This window comes from Haplochromis burtoni, unplaced genomic scaffold (assembly GCF_018398535.1).
Source record: "Haplochromis burtoni strain Fernald_Lab_line unplaced genomic scaffold, NCSU_Asbu1 Contig_85, whole genome shotgun sequence".
In the NCBI taxonomy this organism is placed as follows: Eukaryota; Metazoa; Chordata; class Actinopteri; order Cichliformes; family Cichlidae; genus Haplochromis; species Haplochromis burtoni.
This window is the reverse complement of record NW_024582446.1, coordinates 2,177,786-2,204,462: the sequence shown is the minus strand read 5'-3', so window position 1 is coordinate 2,204,462 and position 26,677 is coordinate 2,177,786. Positions and strand designations below refer to the sequence as shown.

The following is a 26,677-nucleotide window of genomic DNA, read 5'->3' as shown; positions in this document are numbered from 1 at the left end:
AGGTAACACAATCCACATTGTGTCTGTTTTTAGTGTGGAAATAAATCAGGCTAACATTTTAAGTGTCCTGTGCTTCACAGATATAGCCAGATTCTTAATTAATTGCTTTATTAGTTACAACATTATTTTATTCACATTCATGACTCTATACTGGTTTTCCACATCTGCTGACAAACAATTCCCAGATCTAATGGGCCTACATGAAGCACATTTATTACCCCAGTACATTTTTTCTTGACTTTAGTCATTTTGAACCTGCCACACATATATCCCTTCCAGAGATGGGCAGTAACGCGTTACTGTAATCTGATTACTTTTTTTCAAGTAACGAGTAAAGTAAGGGATTACTATTGCAAAAACGGTAATTAGATTACCGTTACTTTCCCGTAGGAACGCTGCGTTACTGCATTACTAAAACCCTGATTTTCTTGCAAGTGTAAAACTTCTTTTTACAGTGAAAAAAAACCACCTAAACTTCCAAGCAAGCACCGGGAGTGCGCTACCACGTAATGGGAAACTCACGGATTCTTCCACTGACCGCTGCGGCTCATCTGCACCGGGGCAAACCTCTGCCTACGCCACTCCTGCTTTACAGGTGAAAATAGAGCAACAGGACCGCTAGTCTTTGATGTTATTTATTTTCTGCTGTGTTTTACTTGCATCTATTTGAAAGACTGAGTGTAAACACAAAAAAATAAAAAATTAATTATGTGCTGGAATGTGCAGAAAATGGGTTTAAATGTTAAACAAATTTCTTCCAGTCAGAGAATGGTGCCTATAATTTAATTTTTGCTTGATGCATAAAGTTAAAAGATTAAAACTAATAAAACAAGTTTTAAAAAGAGACTTTTCAATTTGATTACCTTTTGTATGATGGATTATGCAGAAAAAGTGGGCTGAAAGATCTATTGCTTTATTACCTATTCAGGTTGTAAACCGTGTTTTTAAAAAGTAACTAAGTAATTAATTACTTTTGAAAATAAGTAATCAGTAAAGTAACGGGAATACTTTTGGGGGGGAAGTAATCAGTAATTAGTTACTGATTACTTTTTTCAAGTAACTTGACCAACACTGATCCCTTCATCTAGATTCAAGACTTTGAAGACATGCTCTCTACTTTTAAGATTAAATCTTTCCTTTCTGATAAAGCTTATAGTTAGGGCTGGTTCAGCCTGAACATCTCGCCATTAAAGGCTCGGGCTTGTGGAGGGGCTTCCTAAATGCACCGAGCATTTCTTCCCCAGGTGTTTATACACCACTGCAGCATGTCATTAATGTTAATTTTCATGCCACAGTCGATTTTTGTCTCATCTCTCTGTGTGTGCCCTTTTTCTCTTTCCTTTCTGCCCCAGACAGTTGCAGCAGATGGCTTCCCCCTCCCTGAGCCTGGTTCTGCTCAACGTTTCTTCCCATTAGAAGTTTCTAAACTGTAAGGAGTTTTTTTTTTTTTTCAATCTCAAAAATTACTTAGATAATACCCCATGAGCCAGCACTGATAGTTTGAGTTTTCCACTCAGAGATTCTACATTAAGACATAAAGTGCCTTAAAGTGACCGTTGTTTCATAAATGAAATGCCAAATAAATATCCATAGAAAAAAAATAAAAATTAAACAGCACCAATTGTTAATGCTCAAATCTTTATTATAAGCAAATGCAAGTCATTTTGGATTAAAAGTGAAAACTGCTCTAGGAATCAAACCATCTTTAAGGATTGTCAAAAAACAAAAATATGACTCTGTACGCGTTTCTAGAGACTTGACCTGGTAAATAATATTATAACCTGTTATAACAATAAATCCAAACAAATCTAAAAGCTATAAAAGCTAAGACTAAATCCCTTTTATTTATACATTCATCTTGATGATTTGGTTGTAGAGATTTATTCCAAGTCTGCATTACTGTTCTTTTAATCAGAGTACAAATGCTAAGCAGCTGCAAATCTGCCAGCCAATGCAGTCTGCAAAACTATCTGTTCAAATGTTTAGAAACCATGAAAATAAATAAACAAACAAACAAACCAGTTTTAATCTATGTAAACACTTTATTGGGACAAATATAAAAAAAAAAAATGTAATAAGACAAATTGTTACTTCATATTGAAACAACGTATCAGACACATTTTGGCTCCCCAGAGCTGGAAGAAACAAAGAAAGATTTTTTTTAGTGCTGTCATTAATTCTCCATTTCTGGAAATTTACTTTTGATAGATAATTCATCTGTGAGTTGCTGTTAATAATACATAAAAAAGAAGCATTTATCAAAAAGAGACCTTTATGTATTAAACGTACCGATTGCCGTATCACTTGACAGCTTTTAAGCCTCGTCAATCTCGTCCTTGGCACTGGTTTCATCCTTGTATACTGAAAAAAAAAAAAGTCAAGATAAACTAAACTAGCAAAGGACCTTTCAGTCATTTCAGTAACACTAACTAGCAGTCTACTAACCTGATTCCACACTTTCTGCCAAGGCACCATCTCTGGCCACTCCTTTCCAGTATTTGTGCATTTGTTTGTTCACATTCACTCCCTCACACTCAATTTTAACGTGATACTGAGGAACAGTGATGTCTGAGTGGTCTCCGATGCTGATTACTGTCAGTCTGAGTGGTTTATTAATCACAAGGTTGAAAAAGTCATCATAAACTGTGTCATCCCAAGACTCCTCAGACTCCTTAAATCCATTTAAGCAGCACAGAAAGGCCTGAGGATCCTTCTCCAACAGAGTCTGAGGCAGTGATCTTATATCACCGATGTCAACTTGAGACTCATTTCCATAGTCAATGAACACAACATGCAGTGAAGTTTCAGCATTCTCAATAACCTGGGCTCTGTACCATTGGTTGTCATCGGAATACAGAGCGAGGCATGGACTGCCTGGACCAGGAGTCTCAGGGAACAGTTTCTGCTGTGCCTCTCCTGCCTCCTGAGCAAGCTGCGACACTTTGCAGAGGTCCTCTGTGTTGGCATATTGACACCAGAAGAAATGTGGTCCCACAATACAAGATGCATATACCATCTCTGTATCGTTGGGGGAAAGTCGCGGCTCTTTGTACATGCATTTAAAAACATTTTCTTCTGCAACGCAAATTTGTTTCACATCAGGTTCAGTCTGACCACCCTGTGGGAGGTTTTCTGTTTGATGGCTTTCAGCATCAACACACTCTTCTGTAACCGGATTCCAGTATTTCTGCATTAGTGTGTTCACAGCCACTCCTTCACACTCAATTTCAACATGATACTGAGGAACACCAACCTCTGAGTGGTTTCCTATGCTGATTACTCTGAGATTAAGTGGTTTATTAATCAAAAGAGTGTAAAAGTCATCGTAAACTGAGTCATTCCAGGAGCCCTCGGACTCCTTAAATCCATTTAAGCAGCACAAAAAGGCCTGAGGAGCCTTTTCCAGCAGAGGCTGGGATAATGATCTGATGTTCCTGATGTCAATCTCGGACTCGCTTCCATAGTCAATGAACAAAACATGCAGTGTGCTGTCCGCTTTCTCAATTACTTGGGCTCTGTACCATTGGTTGTCACTGGAATATAGAGCGAGGCATGGACTCCCTGGATGAGGAGTCTCATGGAGCATCGTGTCCTTCTGTGCCTCTCCTGCTTCCTGAACAAGCTGTGACACTTCACGGAGACCTTCTGTGTTGGCATACTGGCACCAGAAGTAAAAGGGATCCCCAATGCAAGAAGCATATACAGTCTCTGCATCGATTTGGGAAAGCTGTGGCTCTTTGTACATGCAAAGATTGTCATTTCCTTTGGGAGCATCAAAATGAGTTGTGTTGTTCTCAGTTTGAATGCCTTGGGAGAAACTTTCTGCTTGATCAGTCTGGTTCTCTGAATTTTCTCCTGACAGTGATTTCCTGTTTTCCTGCACTAAGCTACTGATGAACATCTTAACACATTCAATATTCACTGCATATTGAGGAACCGCCATCTCTGAATACTTTTCCTTATTAATGACTGTCAATTTGAGCGGCTTATCAACCAGAAGATTGTAGAAGTCATCATACACGTCATCGTCCCAGGAGCCTTCACACTCAAAGCCATCTAGAAAGCAAAGAAATGCCTGAGGAGGAATCTCCAGCAGATGCTGGGGTATTGACCTCACATCTTTAATGCTAACTTCAGACTCATTTCCATAGTCAATAAATAGAACATCGAGAGTACTGTTAGTCTTTTGAATTACTTGAGCTCTGTACCACTGGTTGTCACTGGAAAAGAGAGCAAGGCATGGACTTCCAGGCACCAGTACCTCAGGAAAAACTGCGTCTTGAATTTGCCCAGTTTCCTGAGCAAGCTTTGATATCATGTTGAGATCTTCAGTGTTGTACTGACACCAGAAATAATGTGGTCCAACAATGCAGGAAGCGTACACGTCCTCAATCCGTTTTTGAGAAATATTTGGCCAATTGTACATGCAGATGGTCAAGTTTTTCTCAAGGCAAGAATTGGAGTGCTGTGTGTCTGAGTCACTGTGGCAAATCTGAACAGAAGTCTCTGCCACAGTTTTGTCTTCAAGAGTGACAAGCATTACGGGTTTTGTTCCTTCATCCAAAACCGTTGCATGCTCAATCCGTGGTGAAGCGACATTAGCTGTGGATTTTGAACTCCCCTTTAAATCATCTGCAGCAGACATCCTATCGTTACCATGGACTCCATTTTGTCCTGCTGTCTCCACCAATACTGATTCTTGTGCTGAACAGCCTTTGTTCAAGCTGTTAAAGTGGTGCTGGTCAGTCTGCTGATTGACATCGGTCATTTTGTTTTGTTTAGTTTTAGCCATCCTCTCTCTGACTTTCATATTCACACTCACCGAGCCATCATACAGTTCAACAATTAGCTTTCCATTTTCCACTTTTGCCACGGAAATGGTGAAACTACGGCCAACAGCACGATCTGCAAACCACTGGTTGACCTCCTGGGGTAATTCTGCAGGGACATCAAACAGTCCGAGGGGAATAGCTTGCACTGGAAATGACCTGGCCACGCTCGCTTCAGTGGGAAAGGGACAGATATCAGTTTCACTGACTGCAAGAGTATCCCCATAGTCCACAAAGTGCACTTTGTGCTTTGGAGTTATTTCTACTACTTGACCTCTGTACCACTCATTATCAGTGTACCTCGCAAAGCACAAGTTATTGAGTCCAAGAGTCTGATCTGAGCGCTGTGGCTCGCTAAGGAGTTGTGCAACACTTTCCATCAATTTGTCAAACAATTTGGCATTCCTGTCCAGTTGGCAGTAGAAGTGATTGACAGTCTCTGAAGACGTTATCCACACATTTTCTTTACCACCCACCTCAATATTATATGTGGAGTAATTGTACACATCAGATGTGACTTGTGGAGGAGATTGCAGATGTGCCTCAGACTGTGCACATATCTTATCCAGAAGCTCGCGTGCACTACCAGATGCAGTCTGAATGTCTACCATATTAAGCAGCAGACCTTCTTCATCAGATTCCACTGCCTTTACAACGCATTTCAAACTATTGTCTGTCGACGCACTTAAATCCACAAACTTGTGAAACTCTGCTAAGGCATCGCTATTCCAAGTAGTGGTAACAGGATAAGTAGGACTCTTCAGACTGAATAAGCAACATGGGAAAGCCTGAGTACTTAGCCGCAAGAAAGCTGGATCAATGGGGTGCACATCTTGCAGAGGGACCTTTTGAATTTGACCATAGTCTATAAATCTCACGTCTACAACAGGTGAATTGCTATTAGCAACGATCCTTGCTCTGTACCACATGTTATCATCTGGATTACGGGCAACGCAGATGGACTGAATAAGTGGCTGAGAGCGGGCGGATGAATAGTGATTTTGCAGATCTTGCATAAGGCATCTGAGGGAGTCCTCATTTTCTGTTATTTGACACCAGAACTTCTGTAGGCTTTCAATGCAAGACACCTTTACAGTGACACTACTTCCTACAGTGAATGCACCGTCATGACAAGCACTTTGCAACTCAGAGCAGAAACTTGATGCAGTATTCCCATTGCAATCTACTGCAGGTTCAGAGCTTGCTTTCGTATAAATGTCACCGTTACAAGAAGGAGATGCACACTCTTGTCCACCATTGACCGTTTTGTTTTTGGAGCTTGGCGCAGTTCCCTCCGGTATACCATCAGGAATGACATGGACTTTGTTCTGTAAATTCATGCATTGTTCATCTTCAAGTAAACTGAGAATGGATGAGTTAAGAGATTCATTCTGGACAATTAAATCCTGCTCAAGCTTAGACAGGGGAATAAAGTCTGCCTTCTCCAGAAAAGAACTGTTGACACAGGTAGCATTAGCTGCATAGAGTGTAACATTATAGACATCTTGAGTCGCATCATAGTGGTCAAACGTCACCACCACAGTCTTGTTCAGCAGGAGTGATTTCAACAAATCTGTCTGCACTGCAGTCCACTCTCTGCCATTTTCTTTTATTCCATTTAGAGAACAACGATATGTGATAACTGGCATTCTCAGGAATTTGCCAGCCAGTGGCCTGATGTCTTCAACAGGCACCAAGTCATTTTTTCCTTCATCCACATGAAAAACTTTTACAGCACCATCACAGGTCTCAATGTTTTGCTTTAGTAATGAGCGGTACCATCTGCCATCTGTCCCTTTAGCAGCACATGGATCCCCACAGCTCTGCGGAAGTTCCTCTCCAAAACTGGAGCTCTCTTCATTGTGTTGATGGATCTGTTCAGACAATATCTTCACTGCTTTTGAAAGAATAACAAGCTGGCAAAAAACATTTTCTGGATCAATTACCTCAGTCACATAAACCGTTTCCAAAATGTCAGTAAGCAGCTCTGGGTAAAAGTATTGGTTATGTTTAGCAAATTGGCTGCTAACATTCAGGCTCTGTTCCTGTGTTACATCAAAGGCCTCAGAAGACTCATCATTGGGCAAATTTAGACATTTCAGTACAATATTTTTAAATTCCTCCACTGGGATCTTCTTTGCAACTCTAGACTTGCACATGTGCTTCGAAACAACTGGTATGTCAAGGAGAATTGTCCTATCCGGCATCAGTACATATTGAACGAGTCCCCTAAACTTCTTCCCAGGCAGAGACATCAAAAACTTTGTAGCTCTATGAGGGAAATTTTTCTCAAGGGACAAGATATTTGCAAGTATGCAACATTCGATTTCAGGAGGCAGGAGAAAGCTGTCATTTTGAGCCCATGCTAAAACTGCACTTGTGGCAATGTGGGGCTGCCCCTGATCAATTAGAAAAAGACTGTATGTTTGACTTTCAATCGATACGATCCGAGCTCTGTGCCAGGTTTCGTTGATGCAGACCAGACAGAGATCCCCTGGTTTCCCTTCTAATCCAGAAAACTTCCTGTGAGGAGTCTGAATTTCCTCTCTCATCTGCTCGTAAATGTGTTTCTTCTCATCATCCATGTTTACCCATAATTCCACAAGACCACAGTTGGGTTTCAGGTTCACCCTCGTGATGAGAACAGAGATTTCTGTTCCTGGTGCTGGAAGCCCGGGAATTGAACACATCGTGAAGCTTAGACATCAAATATATCTGCAAAATAGTAAAGACAAATGTGTTACGACTTAAGGAAAAAAACAAAAACAAAACTTCAGTCCATTATTTATTTAAAGGCACTTAAATTGTACTAAACTGTAGTGTGGCCTAGGTTACTACCACTCTGCATTTAATGATAGCAGCCCCTCCCTGAGCCTGGTTATGGTGGAAGGTTCTTCTTCCCATTGTTGCCAAGTGCTTGTTCACAGGCGGTCATCTGATTGTTGGGGTTTTCTCTGTATTATTGTAGGATCTTAAACTTCCAATATAAATAACTGAAAAGGCGATGCTATTGTGATTTCAACAGCATACAGATTTGAATTATATTCAGTTTTATACAAATAAGACTGACCTGACTTCACAACTGCTGCAACGCCACGTACTGTGGGATCGATATAGTTCCTTATTTTTAAAATGCAACTTTTACATTTTGATGATGGTGCATGCATTTTTGTGTTATAGTCATCTATGTCAGAACTGTTAGCAGAGAAACAAAGTAACACTTTGCATAATTTCCATGAGATAGCAATTTTTGTTATTTTCTAACCATTAACCAACCAAAACGTATATAATCTGAACTGACTTTGCAGTAATTTCTAATGTAACTGGAAAAGTTGTTAAACACACCAGATGATTATTTGGCCACATGTGCATTCAACTATTTTACTTATGCATTTATCTCATTGCTTATTCTTATAAGAAGAGGATTATTATTCAGGTCTGTATGTCTTGGGCTGCAGAGGAGTCTCAGGTTTCTTAAAAACATTCACTTGTTGGACTGTTTAACCGCTCACTTAACTGACAACAGCAGATGAACAAAAACAAATATGATGATAGAGAGAAACAAATTTGTGCCATTTAAACCACTCAAAAAAAAAATGCAGCAGCTGTTTGAGTTCTTTTTGACCTACTGTGATCTACTAACAAGTAATGTGCAATTTAATCTAACTTCAATCAGGCCACAGAATTACAGTGAGACTGGTGGTGTTTACAAAACAAACAAGCTATATGGTAAATGGCCTGTATTTATATAGAGCTTTACTTAGTCCCTAAGGACCCCAAAGCGCTAACAACCAGTCATCCACCCATTCACACACACATTCACACACTGGTGATGGCAAGCTACATTGTAGCCACAGCCACCCTGGGGCGCACTGACAGAGGTGAGGCTGCCGAACACTGGCGCCACCAGTCATACACAGGACTTAATGACCCATCTCATTATTAGCACATTAAAAACTACACATAAAGATAGCTCAGGCAGCCTGATGAGGAGAGACACACTCAGGATCAGGTGAGAAAGCAGATCATTTAAATTTCACAACACTGGCATTCGGTGCCATCTACTGTCCATCTGCAGAACATGCCAACATTTTTAAAAGATATAACTTTAAGTTTATTCAGGTGAAAGATGTCTATCCAGGTATGCTTTTCCTGCACTGGCACTGTGTTTGGGGTCATTGTCATGCTTAAAAATAAAGCTGCTGCCAATCAGACGCAGATGGTGTTGTATTGTGGATCAAAATCTGATGCTAAGAGACCACCAGCACCACTGGCTGAAATGCAGCTTTAACATGTTTTACAGATGGCTGTAGACACTCACTGTTGTACCTCTCTCTCCGGACCTCCTTTGTACAACCACTGGAACCAAAAATGTCAAACTTGGATTCCTCACTCTTTTCTTAACGCTTAGATGTGTAACCTTCACTGTTTGTCTGCTGTTGATAGTTTTAGGCCTGAAACGTTTTTGGCCACCACAAACATCTTTTAACAAATACTGCAGACTTTGCATAGATATGCTAAGTTTTCGGGGAATAGGTCTTTGGGAATCACCTTGTTGGTGCAAAAATAAACAGTCTACTAGCCTCAAGTGCCTAAAGATACAATTCAGTATTGGTTATTTACTAAGCTGTCTATGATGTGTCACCAACACTGATTCAAAGCTTGAGTTACGGGACTATTTTTAATGCTTGAATGACTCATAGATCAAGAAAAAAAAGAAAAGAAAACATGAGGTGACCAAAGAAAACGTTTGAAAAACCTTCAGAAAGTCTGAAGATAAATTGCTCAGGTCTGTTTTTTTTCCTGGCGTATTGCAAGCAAAATAAAATTAAGGGTAGTTTAAGACTTTTGTCACCAAAAGTGCCCGTCGCTTCACAGTTTAGTTTGCGTTCTTTTTCACATGTGTTACACGGATCTTCAGCTTAATTTTTTTTTTCTCACCACGTCTGCTGCAGGCAACACGTCTCATCTTGTTCCTGTCGTTAAACTGAACTGGAATCCGGTAGGAGGAGGACATGGGGGCGTGCACTCACGCCTTTTAAAGGCTTCGATGAGCCATGACACAAAATCCTCCCGGAGATCAATGTGTTTGCATTTTTGTTGTTGTTTTCTTTTCGTTTTTTTAATAAAATAAAATAAAATATAGAGTCTAACTCCACATGCAGCACCATTTAAAGCCCCGGTCCCTCCCTCCACTTCCTCTCTCCCTCCCCCGGCTTTTCTATTTTCAGCCAAAACAAAAACAAAACGGGAAAAACTGTTACATTTGTTTTGAACGCGCACACGGCCACGCACGCACACAGGTGGGTGCCGAGCAATGATGCCGAGCCAATCACGCTGCACGCTTCGTGTTCCGTGTTTAGAACCGAAATCACACCCACAACTGTCACGGCAGCGGCTCGTTTTCCACGCAGTCACACCGTACGACCAGGAAGTCGTAAAGCGACGCACACTCTTCCCGTGATCATAATATTTTTGAAGGCTTCCCACGAGATCGAGCGATGGTAGGCGACTTCTAACAAGGTGCTATATTGTTCGTGATCCACGAGAGCTGAGCTCTAGCGGAGGTCTGCAGGGGGGGTTGTGAGACAAAGAGCTGGACTTTGGTGTGCACTTTTGGAAACTGTTTTCTCACTGAGCTCAGAGGCTCTTACATGTTGGTGCAGCTGGCATAGCAGATCCAGCTCATTGTGACCTATAGATGCAGCGTAGCTCGGCTTGCTGGTGTCTGTAGTTATGTAGAGTTGCATGTGGAAGCAAAACGCTTAGCTACATGTTGCACTGCTGATCATCTATTTGTATCGCCGCTGAATCTGCTAGTTTAGGTGGCGGCTTCCTGACTTCAAGTCAAAATGCATATTTCTTTATTTTTACATGCTGACTCTATGAGAAATTAGTTTTCACCACTGTGTAAGCTTCCCTATGCATTTTTGGTGCTGTCTCCAAACTGCTGCGTGTCTCGCTGACATATTTACACTTCTGATTGCAAATTTAAACAAGGAACTACTACTAATACTGATGGCTTATTTAGGGCTTTTGCAGGTGGACACACTTATTAATAGAAGCATTCAAATCTGCCCAGTTTAATAGATTAAGACTGAACGAGAAAAGTTGTTCTGGTTGTGCATTAGTAGAATTAAAAACGTATCAGTTTGCAAAATGAGTGAAAGTTTCATTTAAGCTGACAGTGCTGAGCTATAGGGGGAGTTAAAAATAATGGTGTCTCATTTGCTTTGTCATGTTAACTCTGTTGACAGTGACTTGTTCCAAAATGAGTAAGAGAAAAGGCAAAGTGATCACTGAAGCAACAACTTTCAAGAGCCGCAAAGTCGCAGCTGCCAGTATCGAACATACGCCAGATGATGCAAACCCAAGTCATCAGGGGATCTGTTCCAAGGCCTTCGCTCAGTTTTCTACAGTGAGTATTTCGCCCCAACATTAAAACCCACACAAAGTTTTGTCTTTGCTCCTCCCGGCTCGTTAAAGGTTAAATATCGTTTTCTGCTTGTGTTCTTAGGGCGACATTGGACTCATTGAAAGCATCACTCTGAAGAATTTCATGTGCCATCATTCTTTTGGTCCGTTCCAGTTTGGGCCAAACGTGAATTTCATAGTTGGCCACAATGGAAGTAAGAGCTTTCCCTTCACTTGATTGTACCTGGATGTTGTCATGTCTGACATGTGATTTTAATTGGGTATAGCTTTCTTTTCCCTATTGAAACACTTGCTGGCCACTTTATTAGCTACAGCATGCTAGTTTGGGGTTGGACCTCCTCTCACCTTTGGTCCATGTTGACATGATAGCATCACACAGTTGCTGCAGGTCCATGATATGAATCTCTCATTACACCACATTCCAAAGGTGGATTGTACAAGCTATTTGAGTACCTCGAACTCACCGTCATGCTCAAGAAACCCAACTGAGAGGATTTGGGATTTTTGTCATCCTGTGTTATCTTGCTGGAAGCAGCTTTCTGAAGATGAGTACACTGTGGTCATACAAGGATCGGCATGGTTAGCGACAAAACTCGGGTTGGCTGAGGTGTTTAAACAATGCTCAGTTAAGCAAAGTGTGCCAAAAAAAAGTAGTCCCCACAACATTACACCACCAAGAGCCTGAATTCAAATTTTGATGCTACCATCCAGCCTTGGTTTCCTGTTCTCAGCTGACCCAGTCTGGTCTTCTGCTACTGTAAGTTTCAAGGCTTGCCATGCTCTGCATTTAGAGATGTGTTTCTGCACGCCGTGGTTGTAACAAGTGGTTATTTGAGTTATTGTTGCCTTAAGCAGTGCAGTTATTCTTCTCTGACCTCTGACATCAACGCGAGGACTGCCGCTCGCTCGATATTTCTCTAGTAAACTCTAGAGATGATTGTGTGGGGAAAGTCCCAGTAGATGAACAGCTTCTCAAATACTCACATCAACAACTATGTTACATTCATGTTGCACTTAAATCACCTTTCTTCCCCACTCTGATGCTTGGTTTGAAATTCAGCAGATCATCTCGACCATCTCTGCATTGCGTTAATGATGAACAGTCGTACTTAACAAATCGAGAGTTTGTTTTTAAAAGGATATAACAGACTTCTAATATATCAGGACGGAATGGCATCTTTAGACTTCAGGCCTAAATCCAGAACAAAACCTTGTCACCCTTTGTGGATTAACAAAACAGAGTGAATGAACAACACCCAATTTTGTTATCTACACAAGAACATTTGATCCATCCCTCTCCAGCTTTGTTATTTTGTCACTTAAGGCCACACAAACTCCCCTGTAAAACATTTTAAACATTTAGATTTCTTTCACTGGAAAAAATACTTTGCAGGATTTACAAGATTATCATTTATTGCTCACTTGGCTGAATCATTTTAGGTGAAGTATCAGCTTATGTAAGGAACTGTTTAATGCTGAGCTCACTGAAAATTTGTTTATTCAAAGATGGCTCCCTGATTTCTTTTTTTTTTCCTTTTTTTTCAGTCGATGCATCATTTACAATCATTTGCATAGTTTTCTAGCACTGCCGAGCGCCGCATGTCTGTAAGATGCTTTACATGCACCGATTTAATTTGTTGTCTTGTAACTGGTTTATCTCTCAGGTGGAAAAAGCGCTATCCTGACCGCTTTGATTGTAGGCCTCGGGGGAAAGGCCACTGTGACGAACAGAGGAATGTCACTGAAAGACTTTGTGAAGACCAATGAAAAGTAAGTAATAGATCCTAATATCGTCCCTCAGTAATAAATCGTGTGTCTTTATTTTAGTGTTAAAAATGCTTCAGATTTCTTTACTAGCAAATGTCACTAAAACAATGTTAAATACACTCTGGTTTCTAGTACTGCAGATATAACAGTAAAGCTGAGAAACAGAGGGCCAGATGCTTACAAAAAGGATGTTTACGGCGACAGTATCACCATTGAACATCGGCTCTCGAGTGATGGATGCCGGACCTGCAGGCTGAAAAGCAAATCAGGTGACTTTCCACAGATGCTGTGACTGGAAAACTTTCTGTGAGTCGGTCCAAGTCTTGTGAAACCTTCTGGAAATCTTAGATTAACCAGACACAGTTGGGAGTGGAGACCAAACACTTCAGCCACACTGTCACCTCCTAATACTGTATACATTCTTTACTCTCAGTCTGGAATTTTCTCTATAAACTTGTATATATTTTATTTGCATGGCACTGCTTTCAGCCGCTGGTTTTCCTATGTTGTAAATGTCATTTTATAAATAAAAGGAACTTAAAGTGCATGTGCCAGTATGCATGTTCACTCTTGTACCTGACCATTTTCAGAAGAATGTTCTTCTGTATGTTAAGCCACTAACATTATTATAACACTATTATTACATTCTCACACAAAATCACAGAATTTATTCACGTTTCTTCTGTTGAATCTACCCAAAAATTTACCAAAGTAACCAAGTTTAACAGGCATAAATTAGTATTTATGCACCAACAAGATTGACAAAGAGCTATTAGCTAAAAACCTGTCACAGTGAAGTGAGTGTAGACAGTGAGTGTCTACAGCCTGGAAAACACACTGGAGGCTCCGTCGTGTTTTGGGCTAGATATCGGCCAGTGGTGTAGGAGATCTTGTCCAAATTTAAGGAATTATGAACACAGTACAGTACCATCTTATTATTTTCCAATGAGTGGCATGTAAGTTATAACTTCTTTTAAAGGGCAACAGAGGTTCAAACCACTTTACTTGCATTTTATCTCTTTTAGGACATCTCGTCTCAAACAAAAAGGAGGAATTAACGGGCATTTTGGACCACTTTAACATCCAGGTACTTGCTACTTTTTAAATTTTTTTCCTGTAGATGCCCCGAGGTTGTACTGCTTCCTGCACAATCATACACATTAAAGGACTTAACAGGATATTTGCTTGTGTATTCCAGCTGGATAACCCAGTATCCATTCTCAGCCAAGAAATGAGCAAGCAGTTCCTGCATTCGAAAAGTGAAACAGACAAGTATAAGGTAGCGTAACGCCACGTTCGCTAAAAGCGTTAAGATTTAAAGGTTACACCTGCAATGAAGCTCACTTTGATAAGTGCTTTCTTTTCTGCTTTTTTTCGTTTGTAGTTCTTCATGAAAGCAACTCTGCTCGAGCAGATGAAGAGAGATTACATCCACATTAAACACACTAAAATGGTCACGCGGGAGCAGGTTGAGAGGCAAGAGGAGGTACGGCATTCCTCACACAAACCGCTGAACGTTGATGTTGCACATCAAGCGAGATTATAAAGCAAATACACGTTGGAGAAATGTTATTTACATTGTTTATTTCTGGCTAAACACTGACAGTTTTAAAAGCATCTTCTTTTTTGGGGTTTCTCTTGATTTTCTGCCTTTTATTTGGGAACCCTAATTGTATCCAGTTGCAGCTTATATGTTTATCTATGAGTAGCATTTGATTTTTACATAAATCAAACATATTTTAAAATGCTTTTGTGTCCAGTGTCTCAAGGACCTGAAGCAAGAGTTCCTGCAGAAGAAGGAACGATATGAAAATGTTGCATCCTTCAGTGACATGAAGGTTGTTTTGGAGAATCTGAAGAAGGCGATGGTATGGTGTTTGGTAAGACTTGATCTTGAGGCTTGAACGCAACATTTGCTGGTTGGATAGAGCTTGCAATTTTTAATAAATGTGTTTTTTTTTATTTTTTATCTCTTTCAGGTGAGTGAGAAGGAGCAGCTCTTAAAGCAGTTGAAGGAAGACATTGAAAAGGAAGAAAATAATTACAAACCCAAGGATAACCTTCAGCTCTGTCAGGTGAGTCACAAGTGTTTCTTTTCTGTTAAATATACAACCCTATTTATAAATGTCAGACCACTTCAGACCTTCATCTCTGCATAAACTCAAAGTCCTTCCTTCACATAATGCATGGTTGTGTTTACAGTAGATATCCTGAGGTTGTGGGGTGGAGTGGCTCTATCCTGCTGGTAATTATTTTCAGGCATTGTCTTTAAAAACCTGTTTCTGTCTCTCTCATCTTCAGACGAAGATCATACAGCTAGAGAAGAAGCTTCAATGCATCAAAAGCAAAATTGACACTCTGAGAGAAGAGCAAGAGTCTCTATCAGAGGACAATGTTAAGTTGAAAGAACAAGTGAAGATCATTAGCAAAGCACACAAGGACCAGGAGGTAGTCGCTGACAAACGGCGCTGTGTTAATCTGCACATTTATTTATTTACTGTATGCATAGAGAAATATTTGACGTCATGTTAATGTCACAATCTTTTCCAATAGGTCATTTATTTTCGAGCTCTAAACAAGCTGAAACAGTCGGAACAAGAGCAAAACCTTCTCCAGGAGAAGCTTAACAAGGCAAAAGCAAGGTAGGGGAGTAAGAGTTGATGTTAATACAGCTGATGTATTTGTTTTCAATTTTTTTTCTTTTACTCTGTTTCAGTAAGAGTCTGAACAGTGAGGGAGACTCGGAATACACGAAACGGCAGAAGAGTTTAAGTAATCTGAAAGAGCAGCTTGCAGAGCTCGAGAATAAGTGCACGCACCTGAATCAAGACATCAAGAACAAACATCAGGCGCTTCTCAAAGGGAAGGAAGAACTGGACAAGCTGAGGTATAACAAAGTAAATCAGCTCTGGTGTAAACATATTGTCAGGGAAGTGAAAGTTTATGATCTTGCTCTCTTTGTATTTACCAGACTGGAGGAAAGGAACGTACAGGCTTCATACGAGTCCAAACTAAAGAGGAAGAATCAGCTGCTCGCCAGTCGATCGAACAAACTAAAGCGCTTTGGAGACCAGGTGCCTGACATGATGAGTGCAATTAGCGAGGCTTATGCCACGGGACGCTTCCTCAAGAGACCTGTTGGTCCAATAGGTAACACTCATTTTCAGGTTTTTTTTTTGGTTTTTTTTTGGATAAAAATATTTTCAGACTTGTTTTGTTTGACTTTTCAGTTCAATACGATCTGCTTGTTAACGTTCTTGATGAGAAGATTGATAAAACTCTAATGTTTGCATACTAAATTTAAAAACAAGCGCCAATAACCAGTTTGACTAGAACAGAGACTGGAAACTGGAAACAGGAAGAAATGAGTCATCTGTCAGCTATCACATCTAAAGCTCTCTGATCAAGAAAACGTGCCCTGTTAGCTTCATTGCCTCACAGCAACGAGGTCCTGCATTCCTTAGACAACTTGTAGCGAGGTAGAGCCATTCACTAGTAGTCATAATACAGTGCAGGGGTCGTTTTTCTGTGCTTGAAAGCATGACTGAAGAAAAGTCATGGATAGTGTGCTCGATTATCTCTGTATGGCAAGTCACAAGCACACAACAGTGGCAGTACAGATAACAAGTTGGAAACTCTGACTTCAGACTTTAAATGGAGCACATCACAAAGACAGGGAGTTGCCCCACATGGTTTAAAAAGCATCTTATTTTCCTTGACATCAAATGTGAAACGTGTCCTGCTTCTCTCTTCTTCACAAGTGTTGACATTTTGTTGCTTTTTCATGAGAAACTGAGAGCGCGAGAACTTGTACGTTTCCCCTGGGCAGATCAAATCTGACCTAACTGCACAAGGAGATTACTTCTGATTGGATCACTCCCCAACTTGTCCCACCTTTCTGAACAACTTAGTTTGTTCTGATTGATCCGTCCATTTTCATCTCATTTTATTGGCGGACAAAAGCGTCGATACATTTCATCATAGTTTTTCACTATCGTGCATTGGTTTTTGTCATGTTTTCATCTTGACGCTAACTAAGCTAACGAGTTTCTAGCTGCAGCTGCGTATTTACTGTACAGACATATGTCTAATGTTCTTTTCTTTCACGCAAAAAAGCAAACGCTGTACCTTTTTTTTTTTTTTTTTTTATAAACATCTTTAACATTTAAATAATTCAAAGCTTTCTACTTTTGATATATTGAAGCTGACAGTCTGTGTTTATTCCCAGGGGCATGTATCAGTTTAAAGGATCCCTCGTTAGCTGTGGCTGTGGAGTGCTGTCTGCGGAGCTTCGTGAAGGCGTTCTGTTGCGACAACTACAAAGACGAGGCGGTCCTCCAGGAGCTGATGACTCGCTTTTATCCAAAGGGCAACAGGCCACAGATTATCGTCAGCCCCTTCTCTGATAAACCGTACAACATTCATGGAAGGTCGGCATTATGTGAGATTTTCTTTTCTTTTTCTTATTACGTTTTTCTGAAACTTTTGTTTTTTTTTAAGCATGTTTTGTTTTCACTCTGTGCTGTTTCACAGGAAAGCATATCATCCGGAGTACCCATCGGTAATGGACATAATCACAGCAACAAGCCCAGTGATTATCAACTGTCTGATTGATATGCGAGGGATAGAATCAATCCTTATAATCAAAGTAAGTGTCTTACTAAGACCTGCTTATGCCTGGATATTGCCTAGAGTGGTGCTTTAGGATTGATGTTGCATTTTGTTGTTGTTGTTTGATCTCAGGAAAAAGATAAAGCGAGGAGGGTCATGCAGCACTGCCGTCCACCTAAAAACTGCCGTGAAGCCTTCACTGTTGAGGGGGATCAGGTGTATCCAAACCGTTATTACACGTCTGATTTCAGCATGGCAAGATATCTCGGTGGGGACATTGAGACTGAAATAAGGTAACCACTGGAAACTATTCAAGGTTTGAGTGACTGTCTTTCACATTTACACCCAGTTGAATGCTCAAACTGGATCTTTATGTCACATGGAAATGACAGCAGTATAAATTGTGCCTCAGTACAGATCCCCCCCCCCCCCCCCCCCAAAACAAACAAACAAAAACAAACCCAATTTCATGTGACTTCATAGATGTGGTATGTTATGTTTGTGGTATCCTGTCTGTTCCAGTATGCTGGACTCAGACCTGGAGAATTACCAGGCTCAGCTGTCCAGGTTTCAGCTCCAAGTAAACTCTGTCACCGAAGACATTGTGAATATGGAGAGCAATCTTAACAACACCATCCTGACCATGAAGGCAACACTGGTCAGTAAAAAGATACACCTGAAGCTGTTTGGGTTTCCTTTCATTTTCTGCATTTGCAGTCTTTCTCCTCTTTTTGTGGTTTCTGGCTTCCAATTAAAGCAGAAAGCTAAAGAGCTGACAAGTGAATTCAGTGTTTGGGCTGAATATGTTGATTACTGATTTTCTGGAGTCAAATGTGAACCAAAGCATATTTTTAAAGGGGTTATATGCTTAAAAAAAAAGAAAAAGTAGTTTCTTAGTGTTCCAGCCTCAGTAGCTTTGACTCAGTAACATCTGCTGTTAGATTTACACCTCTGATGAAATCTCACAAGTGTTAGCTTTATTTTGATGCCAGGATTGTTTACACAGAGTTTGTAATTGCTGAGAAATACAATATTCAGTTTGGGCGTGTCATTTTCGAGCAGGAAGCTCAGAAAGCCTCTGGAGGCATGAACAGGTAAAAAGATTGTGGCTATTTACTCCCCTCACTAAAAATCAAGTTAGCATCCCTTTCAGTTTTACAGTGATTTACTAATGTACCTTGCTAACCAAGATAGTTGCTCAGTGTTAGCATTGGGCGTGTTTAGTATAAAAAAAACAAAACCTCAAGATGGTGACAACAGAAAAACCAGTCTTGCAAACAGTAATCCATAAGTTACTATGTATCCATCTTTTATGTAAAGTCTATGTTCCAGTTGCTGTTTAATGCTGGCAAATCAGTGCTGAAAGGTGTGATTAATGTGATTTTTAATTAACATTAGATTACATTTATTTTCTCTTCGTTGCAGGCTTCTGTGAATCATGTCAAAGCAGCAATAACTGATCTGGTGACTGCTAGTGAGGAGCAAATTAATGACATCAGCTCACTGGTGATACTTCAGTTTTTATTTTTATCTGTTGCGTAATAAACTAACCGCTGCCATGAATTATGCAGGTTAAGTGTTTCTGAATGTTTTAAACTGTGCAGGAAGAAGTTGCCCAAGAGAATCAGCAGAAAATCGAGGCAGAGAAGCAAAGTGTTCAAGAAGCAAAGGCAGAACTCGACAAGCAGCGAAAAATGGCCGAAGACTCAGATTCCAAGTACTCATCTGTCAGAGACCGGATTGATCAGCTTCTAGAGGAAATAGAGCCCCTTAAGGTGCAGTAGAGGTTTTACAGTTTCAGGTCTACAACTTGTTGTTTTGTGCAGGCTTCCAAACCTTTGTGCTCTTGATCTACAGGATGAACAGCTGAAACTGGAGACGGAGTGTGCCAAGCATGAACGAAACCTGAAAATCTTAGAAAACAAAGTGAAGGCTCATGACGACAACATTGAAGGCATGAAAAATGAACTTGCCCAAAGAGAAGAGGAGCTACAGGTAGGAAGTTTTTTTTTTTTTCAGCATGATACGGTGTAGTTAAGCTGCAGTTTAGCTATTCACGCCAGCCGGTATTCGGTGAATTCAATCAAAGAAAGTCAGCAGAAGTCTCGTGATGTTACGACAGGAATACGTGGCAAAGGCTATAGAGATCAGTCCTGAACGGCAGCACGTGGTCGGCAACACCAAGAGCATCGACACAGAAATCACTCGACTGAATAAGAAGATCAAAGTGTACGAAAGCGACCACGGCGAGCAGCAGCAGGTGGTCAGGTGAGAAACTGAAGGCTTTCAGCAACAGAGGCAGAAATTATTTTAACAGTTAAAACTCAAAGGTTTATTGAGCTAATTCATCAATCATGTTAGTGCATGTGTAAACTGTATGTATAAAACTGGTGGAATGTAGGTAATCTAATCAGGTACTGTACCTGTGTACAGACTTAAGGTACTTATAATATATATTAACCCCAGTTTCCCCCTAGACCTAAACTGGCACCCCACTCAGCCAAGGATTTTCACCTGAGCTGACTTGTTTTATTAGCTAACCTAAATAGACTATTAGGCATGGTTAAAGTAGACCAGAACCATCCAGAACAATGGTCCAGGAACTTTAATTGAGCCAGCATATCCTCTCAGCACCTTCTTTTTTCCTTCTCATCGGTGTGATGCCTTCATGCTGCAGATGTCAATAAAGTTGTTGTTACTGCAATTGAGTATTTAGCTGCCTGCTCTGTCTGTGCTTACTTGTATTTGTTCAGGATATAAACAGAGTAGCATTTATCGCTGTTGACATTCAAATGTTTCAAACAGCACGAGAAATAAAGACGCTGCGTCTCCCAGGGAGAAAAGAAACATTCACGTGTGAAAAGTTTACTGAATAGAAATGAGAGATGATGAAAGATGTAAGGAAGACGCAAGATTAATTACATTTAATACATCATTTCAGGTTAGTTTGCAGCAGTGTGGTGAAGTTTACAGTAAAGCAGCAATGTTGGAGCAGTGCACAGCAGCCTGTGTTGTTCATGGTCAATGTCCGGTTACATCCAGAGTAGCAGACATCAAATTTAAGCTGCTCTGTTATCTTGTTGAATTCAGATAAATCCAAAAAGAGCAGCAATTGCACATGTTAGCTGATCACAGCCGTATGCAAAGAAAACAAATCTACTGGAGCTCGAAGTACAAGTTTTTATCTTATTTTTAAGCGTTTTTTCTTCGCAGTGCTACACCTGACAAATCCACTTTAACCCCTTTTTACACATAAAACAACAGCTGAAAACAACCCAGACGTATGAAACAGGCAACTGTTATGATTTGCTATTGTTTTCCTTGCCCTTATGCTTCTGCTAATCAAAGATGACTATCATAGATTGCTACATATGAGTCGGGTTGTTGAAGTAAACAATAGACTCCTCGGTCGCCTGCACGCGCTCTCGACCGCCGGTGTTAAAGACCGTAGGCGCACCACCACAGACGCATCGACGTCTGTGACGCACATGGTGCAAAAATAACTCTGCATTAATCGGGTGCAACGTTACATTGAATAATTATTGTTATCTAATAATTGTTGTCACCACACTTAAAGGTGGTGTCTTACTTTAGATCGAACAGTGTTTTTGTATTCACTATCTTGCCTTTATTTACATATTTATAGAGGGTGCAGTGTTAGAAGCACTTCTGAATGTGTCATGGGTGTTAATTGTTTTATTGACACCTATGACAAGTGGAACGCTATTGGCATCGAAAACCTAGACCTGGTGGAACTTAGCTGTTGTACTGGATAAAGGAATATATTGTTTTTTTGTAATCAAAATCAACCTTATCATATAGATAATATTTTAGAAAGTTCTATCTCAACCGGCTGCAACAGTTAAATCCTTCTCAGACACTTATGCATCAGTAAAAATATTAATTTAATTATGTATAGTAGTATTACCCTTATAGGACTCATTAGCAAAGTTGATGTGCAGAGCTGTAGCAACTATAGAGATATAAACTTCAAGTAGGAGTAACGGATGGATTCAAGGTGGGGGTTGACAGATGAGACCGGGCAGAAGTCTCTGTGGACTATGATGATAGCAGATGACACTGATCTATAGAGTAAGGAGCAGGAGGAAGAGATCCTGGAAAAGTGGAGGTGTGCTCTGGAGAGAAGAGGAATGGAAGTAAGGAAGCAAGACAGAATACATGTGTGTGTGTGAATAAAATGGTGATGACGCTGGGATTAAAGGTAGTGAAGGTGGATCTGTTTAAATACCTGGAGATCATCCAAAGCAATGTTTAGTGCACAAACAAGGTAAAGAGGAAAGTGCAGACACAGTGGAGTGGGTGGAGATGAGTGTCAGGGGTGATTTGTGACAGAAGGATGGCAGCAATGGTGAAAGGGAGTGTTTACAGGAGGCCTGCGATCTAGTTTGGAGGGGGTTGCACTATTCAAATGACGGGCGGCAGAGCTGAAAGATGTTAAGATCTTTAATGGGAGCGATCAGGAAATGGACATGACTCATACAGATTTAAAAGCTAACTTAGTTTGCTGTAGACCAACTGTATTTTTTCAAAAACTTATTTACTTAAAGGCTTCTTCAAAGACATCTTCCATCTTCATTCTAACCTATCATTTTCCCTGGATTTCATCTCCCAAGAAATAAAAAGGCGCGCTTCTGCTCACTGAGTTTCAGCTCATCTCCTTCGGACTGTCTCTTCCCCTGTACGGATTAATCAGATCTGCCTGCTGGCCATCACTAAATCATCTCCTGCCCTCATTTTACATGTGCACACTGAAAGCTGAATTGAGAAGAATTTAGGCTATGCCAATTTCTTCCCTCTGACCTCATTAGGGAGTACGCCGAGGCCCTCGCTCTCTACAGAGAGAAAACCAACCAAGTAAGAGATTTGCGGAGGTTCATCGATCGTCTGGATAACATCATGTCAGACAGGCAGAACAGATACAAAATAATGCGTAGGTAAGTAACGATCTTGCACGGTAGAAAAATATAATATAAGGATTCATTGACGTGGGAAAAATTGTACTTTTGGCTAAAACTTTTCTTCTTCTCTTTTTCCTGAAGGTCCCTGTCTGTCAGATGTAAGTTATACTTCAATAACTTCCTAATAAAGATGAACTGCTGTGGATCTATGATTTTTGACCACAACAACGAGACGCTCTCTATCATGGTACGTGCTTATCTCTCTGGTTTGCCAGAAAAGTTTGTTACATTACAGCAAACCAGGAGCACAGTTAATATAAGTAACATTCAAGTTTGTTGGCACTGAAGGTAAAGCCTCCAGGCAGGGAGGAGGATGGTGTGAGTGACATGAGGTCGCTGTCCGGTGGTGAGCGCTCCTTCTCCACTGTTTGTTTCATGCTCTCACTTTGGGAGATCACCGAGTCACCCTTCAGATGCCTCGACGAGTTTGACGTCTACATGGTGAGTGCACAGAAAACACATTAGTCGCACGTAACCAGTAGAAAATGCTTACGGGATTTGGCTTTTACTCACTTGAGTTAACAGTTCCCTTTCTTTTGCTGCGGCAGGATATGCACAATCGAAGAATCTGTCTGGATCTGCTTCTGGAGTTGTCAGAGCGGCAGCATCTTCGACAATTTATCTTCATTACACCTCTGAACACCAGGTAATGTATTTGTGTGATGTTAGCCTTGATATCCTTTGACGTTTTCTCTGTGGAGGCTGATGTGCGCAAGTAGACCAATTGTAGATTTTTGTTGTTCTTATTGTTCCTGAAATCATTTTATGTCAGTTTGTCAGGTAAGTATTTTTGATTTCACTGTTTTTCAAGATCCTATATTCTTCTTTTTAAACCTCCCGCTATCCATCTTTATCTTTTAATCTCTAAAAATGACCTGTGCTGTGTGAAAAATGATTGACAACTGATCAAAAGGTTCGTATTTTTCAGCAATCTACCCAAGTCGGACCTCATCAAAATCCACCAGCTGCGGGCTCCAGAAAGACACCGGGGTCAAACAGAAGATGAAGATGTTTAAACTGAGCTTCAGTGACATCAGTGGATGAATGTTAATGGGCATTACTGTATACAGTTAGAAAAAAACATTTATGAACCCTTTTGAATTACCAGGATGTCTTCATTTAATTGCTCTAAATGTGGTGTGAGCTTCACCTAAGTCCCCAGTGGTATGCTGGCTAGAGTAAACAGGCTATCTCAAGAGCTGTTTACTTTAGCCGGAAAGAGTACGTGTGCTTTTGAATTTATTTTGTGACTTGTAGATCCTCCTCGGGTAGCAACAACTCCCATCAGACACTTCCTGTAGCTGGTCTTGAAACTTGTAGAGTGATGAGGCATTTTGGACCCCTGCTTCCTACAAAATAGTTTCAGTGCATTAACATTTATGGATAAGGCGCAACATCTCACTTGGATTAAGACAGAGACTCTACCTTTATCATTACAAAACCCAGTTTTCTTTATCAGCTGTTCTGTTGTTGGCTTGCTTAGAAGTGCTTGATACGGCGCCAGGCTCTGAGGTATCAAAGCAACGTCAGTCCATGGTTTTAAAATTAGATCAATAGCAACATATGATATATTACACCGTGCCATTATTCATTTAAGAAAAATGCAGCGCCTGCAGGTCGGCCGCTACATTTCAACCGCAAGATCTACGTGCGCCTGCTCGCCTAATAGCTGAAGCAGCACCCTTCAGGTCTGGACTTTGACTGAGTCATTGCAACACCTTGATATTTTTTTTCTTTTTCAGCCATCTGATGTAGATTTGCTGCTGTGCTTGGGATCATTGTCCTATTTTATGGCCCAGTTTGGGCCAAGCTGTCGGACAGATGCCCTCACATTTGACTCTAGAATACTTTGGAATACAGAGGAGTTTGTGGTCGGCGCTGTGGCTGCAAAGCAAGCCCAGGTTATCACCCCTCCGCCACCATGTTTGACATTGTGCTGATATACTGTGTTTGCTTTACACTAAACGGGGCGCAATGCATTATGGGCAGACATCTCCGTTTTCGTCTTTCGAAGGCATTTCGTCAGATCCATCTTTTTGAACCCAAGCCGTACTGCCATGTTGTTTATAGAGAGAAAGGCTTTCTCCTGGCAACAATTTGAAACAAACCATAATTGTTCAGGCTTTTTCTAATTGTGCTGTCATGAACTTTAACTTTTAACACGCTAACTGAAGCCCGTAGAGTCTGAGATGTAGCTCCTTTTTACACTTGCTCTGAGCAACGCTCAACGCTCTGGCTCCGGGGTGAATTAAGCACCTTCATCAACCGTTGTTGCGATTTGGCACTACATAAATAAAATTGAATTGAATTTGCTGGGAAGTCCACTACTAGCAAGACTAAGCACTGTGTAAAATGTTTTCCACATTAATCTTTGTCGTTACAGCACGGTGTCCTTCAAGTTGTTTGGAAATGGCCTCGTAACCTTTTCCAGGTGACCAGCAACAACCGCTTTTCTAAGACAGCTGCTGATATCTGTGCTCGTTGGCATTGTTTTAAGTGCTCCAGACCTCCAAACTAATAAAACGTCTGCTTTTATAGAGGTGCTCACAATTGCTGATGATCATTTAGTCAAGTGCATTTGATTAGCAGCACCTGGCTCGTACCCACCCTCTGAATTCCATTGGAAACATTAAATGGTAAATGGTCTGTATTTATTAAGGGTTTACTTAGGGTGTACTTAGATTGCGTTTTGGTTTAATTATTAATGGCAAAGTGTAATATGTCATGTTTTGTAGGTCAGATTAGGTTGTATTTACCTGATTTTAAAGACTTGCTAAAGCCACAACTACTTTGTGTCCTGATAATAAAACCTTAAAACTGACAGACAAACATCCAGGTGATCGTTTGCAAGCTTGAAATGTACCACAGTATGTTTGTGTGGAGTGTTTTTTGTTTCTTTTGTTGCACTGATCTCCATGAAGGCTCACACAAACCAATCTTTCTTGAGATTCTTCTTTCTTTTCTTTCATTTCTATGAACAATCTGTAATTTTTACAGCTGTGTCCAAGCAGCTGTTGTTGTTGCTCATGTGAAGGCTCGTTTTTAGCCTACGAGCGCTTTGAGCGATTGCTCAGTGTGTTCACTAAAGGCTGCTTTTATAATTAGTTTTGTGTTTCTCTATTATCGTTACTTAGATGAAGATCACGCCACGTTTTTAACGAGGACTAACTGAAGCCGTAGTTGCAGCTGTATGTCAGTATTACTGTGTGTTTTTGGAGAACTTTTTATTTTATGTAATGTTTTTATCATTTTATGGCAAATGAATGCAGGCTTTTAAAACAACACAGGAGGTTGTGTGCCAAAAATCATGCACTGTACAAAGTTAATGTTTTGTCCATAATAGATAAGATGTCTGAGTGTAATTTTAATGTTTTAATGAAACACCGAGTGGCTGATGATGATCTCCTCTGTTCATTATTTGACTTTACATACACGTTCTCAGATTTAGTCATTAACGTGAAAAATTTCACAGATCTACCAGAAGTGTCCTGCACTATTAACGTTTTCTAGCAGCTTTTATTCCAGTTTTCAAGAGCTAATGCCTGTGTTCAAGCTGCCACGTAAAGATGGAATCCAGCCACGGTATCTTCTTTAAAATTGTCATCAACATCTGGCAGGGCTGCATCCGGTCGCTGTTCTTCTTTCAGGTTGCCCTTGATTACATCATGTGGCAAGCAGTAACACACATCAGAGGTGGCATCCGCTGGAGTGATGGGCAAACACAACATCACAGATGATTACAGTGTAGTTGAAACACAGCGGCTTAGATAGAAGAAAAACCCAAGAAAGTCAGCGCTGGGGAGAAACCGTTCAGGTCTAATGCTTGTGCACAAATGTTTAGACATCAAAGAAGACTAAAAATACATGAAAGAGATGAGCCCCTCTTGTCCACTTGGATTCTTTATGAGGGAAATGTTTTGATCCCGTCCAGTGAAAGACCTTAGACAGTCAAAGGAGCTTGCAAAGAAAAGCGTCTGGACTTCTTTAAGTTGCTTGAAGACGTTTCACCTCTCATCCGAGAAGCTTCTTCAGTTCTAAGGTCAAATGGTGGGAGAG

At 40.6% G+C, this 26,677-nt stretch overlaps 2 protein-coding genes across 8 annotated transcripts; one reads left to right on the top strand and one right to left on the bottom strand.

Annotated features, from left to right (window-relative positions):
- The first annotated feature begins 476 nt into the window (after positions 1-476).
- smc6 (structural maintenance of chromosomes 6) lies at positions 477-26,625 on the top strand. Of its 7 annotated transcripts, XM_042222432.1 has the most exons (28): positions 477-595; positions 1,353-1,429; positions 11,087-11,247; positions 11,347-11,458; positions 12,929-13,034; positions 13,164-13,300; positions 14,057-14,118; positions 14,230-14,310; positions 14,416-14,517; positions 14,792-14,911; positions 15,011-15,106; positions 15,333-15,479; positions 15,585-15,673; positions 15,748-15,918; positions 16,003-16,181; positions 17,260-17,461; positions 17,532-17,679; positions 17,775-17,935; positions 18,165-18,300; positions 19,068-19,148; positions 19,247-19,417; positions 19,500-19,637; positions 19,765-19,910; positions 22,472-22,597; positions 22,703-22,808; positions 22,910-23,062; positions 23,170-23,267; positions 23,550-26,625. In XM_042222432.1, the coding sequence occupies exons 3-28, from the start codon at positions 11,101-11,103 to the stop codon at positions 23,635-23,637; spliced, it is 3,303 nt and encodes a 1,100-aa protein (XP_042078366.1). In that variant the 5' UTR covers positions 477-595; positions 1,353-1,429; positions 11,087-11,100; the 3' UTR covers positions 23,638-26,625. The 7 variants fall into 7 exon arrangements, with proteins under 7 accessions (XP_042078366.1, XP_042078367.1, XP_042078365.1 ...); XM_042222433.1 differs by lacking the exon at positions 477-595 and having other exon boundaries at positions 1,343-1,429; XM_042222431.1 differs by lacking the exons at positions 477-595; positions 1,353-1,429 and adding an exon at positions 10,140-10,352.
- On the bottom strand, positions 2,023-9,931 carry LOC102310846 (tudor domain-containing 6). The gene is made up of 4 exons (XM_005926130.3): positions 9,771-9,931; positions 2,446-7,544; positions 2,290-2,361; positions 2,023-2,135 (listed from the first exon to the last, which is right to left on the bottom strand). Exons 2-3 carry the CDS (start codon positions 7,517-7,519, stop codon positions 2,315-2,317), a joined length of 5,121 nt encoding a protein of 1,706 aa, XP_005926192.1. The 5' UTR covers positions 7,520-7,544; positions 9,771-9,931; the 3' UTR covers positions 2,023-2,135; positions 2,290-2,314.
- Positions 26,626-26,677: the final 52 nt, after the last annotated feature.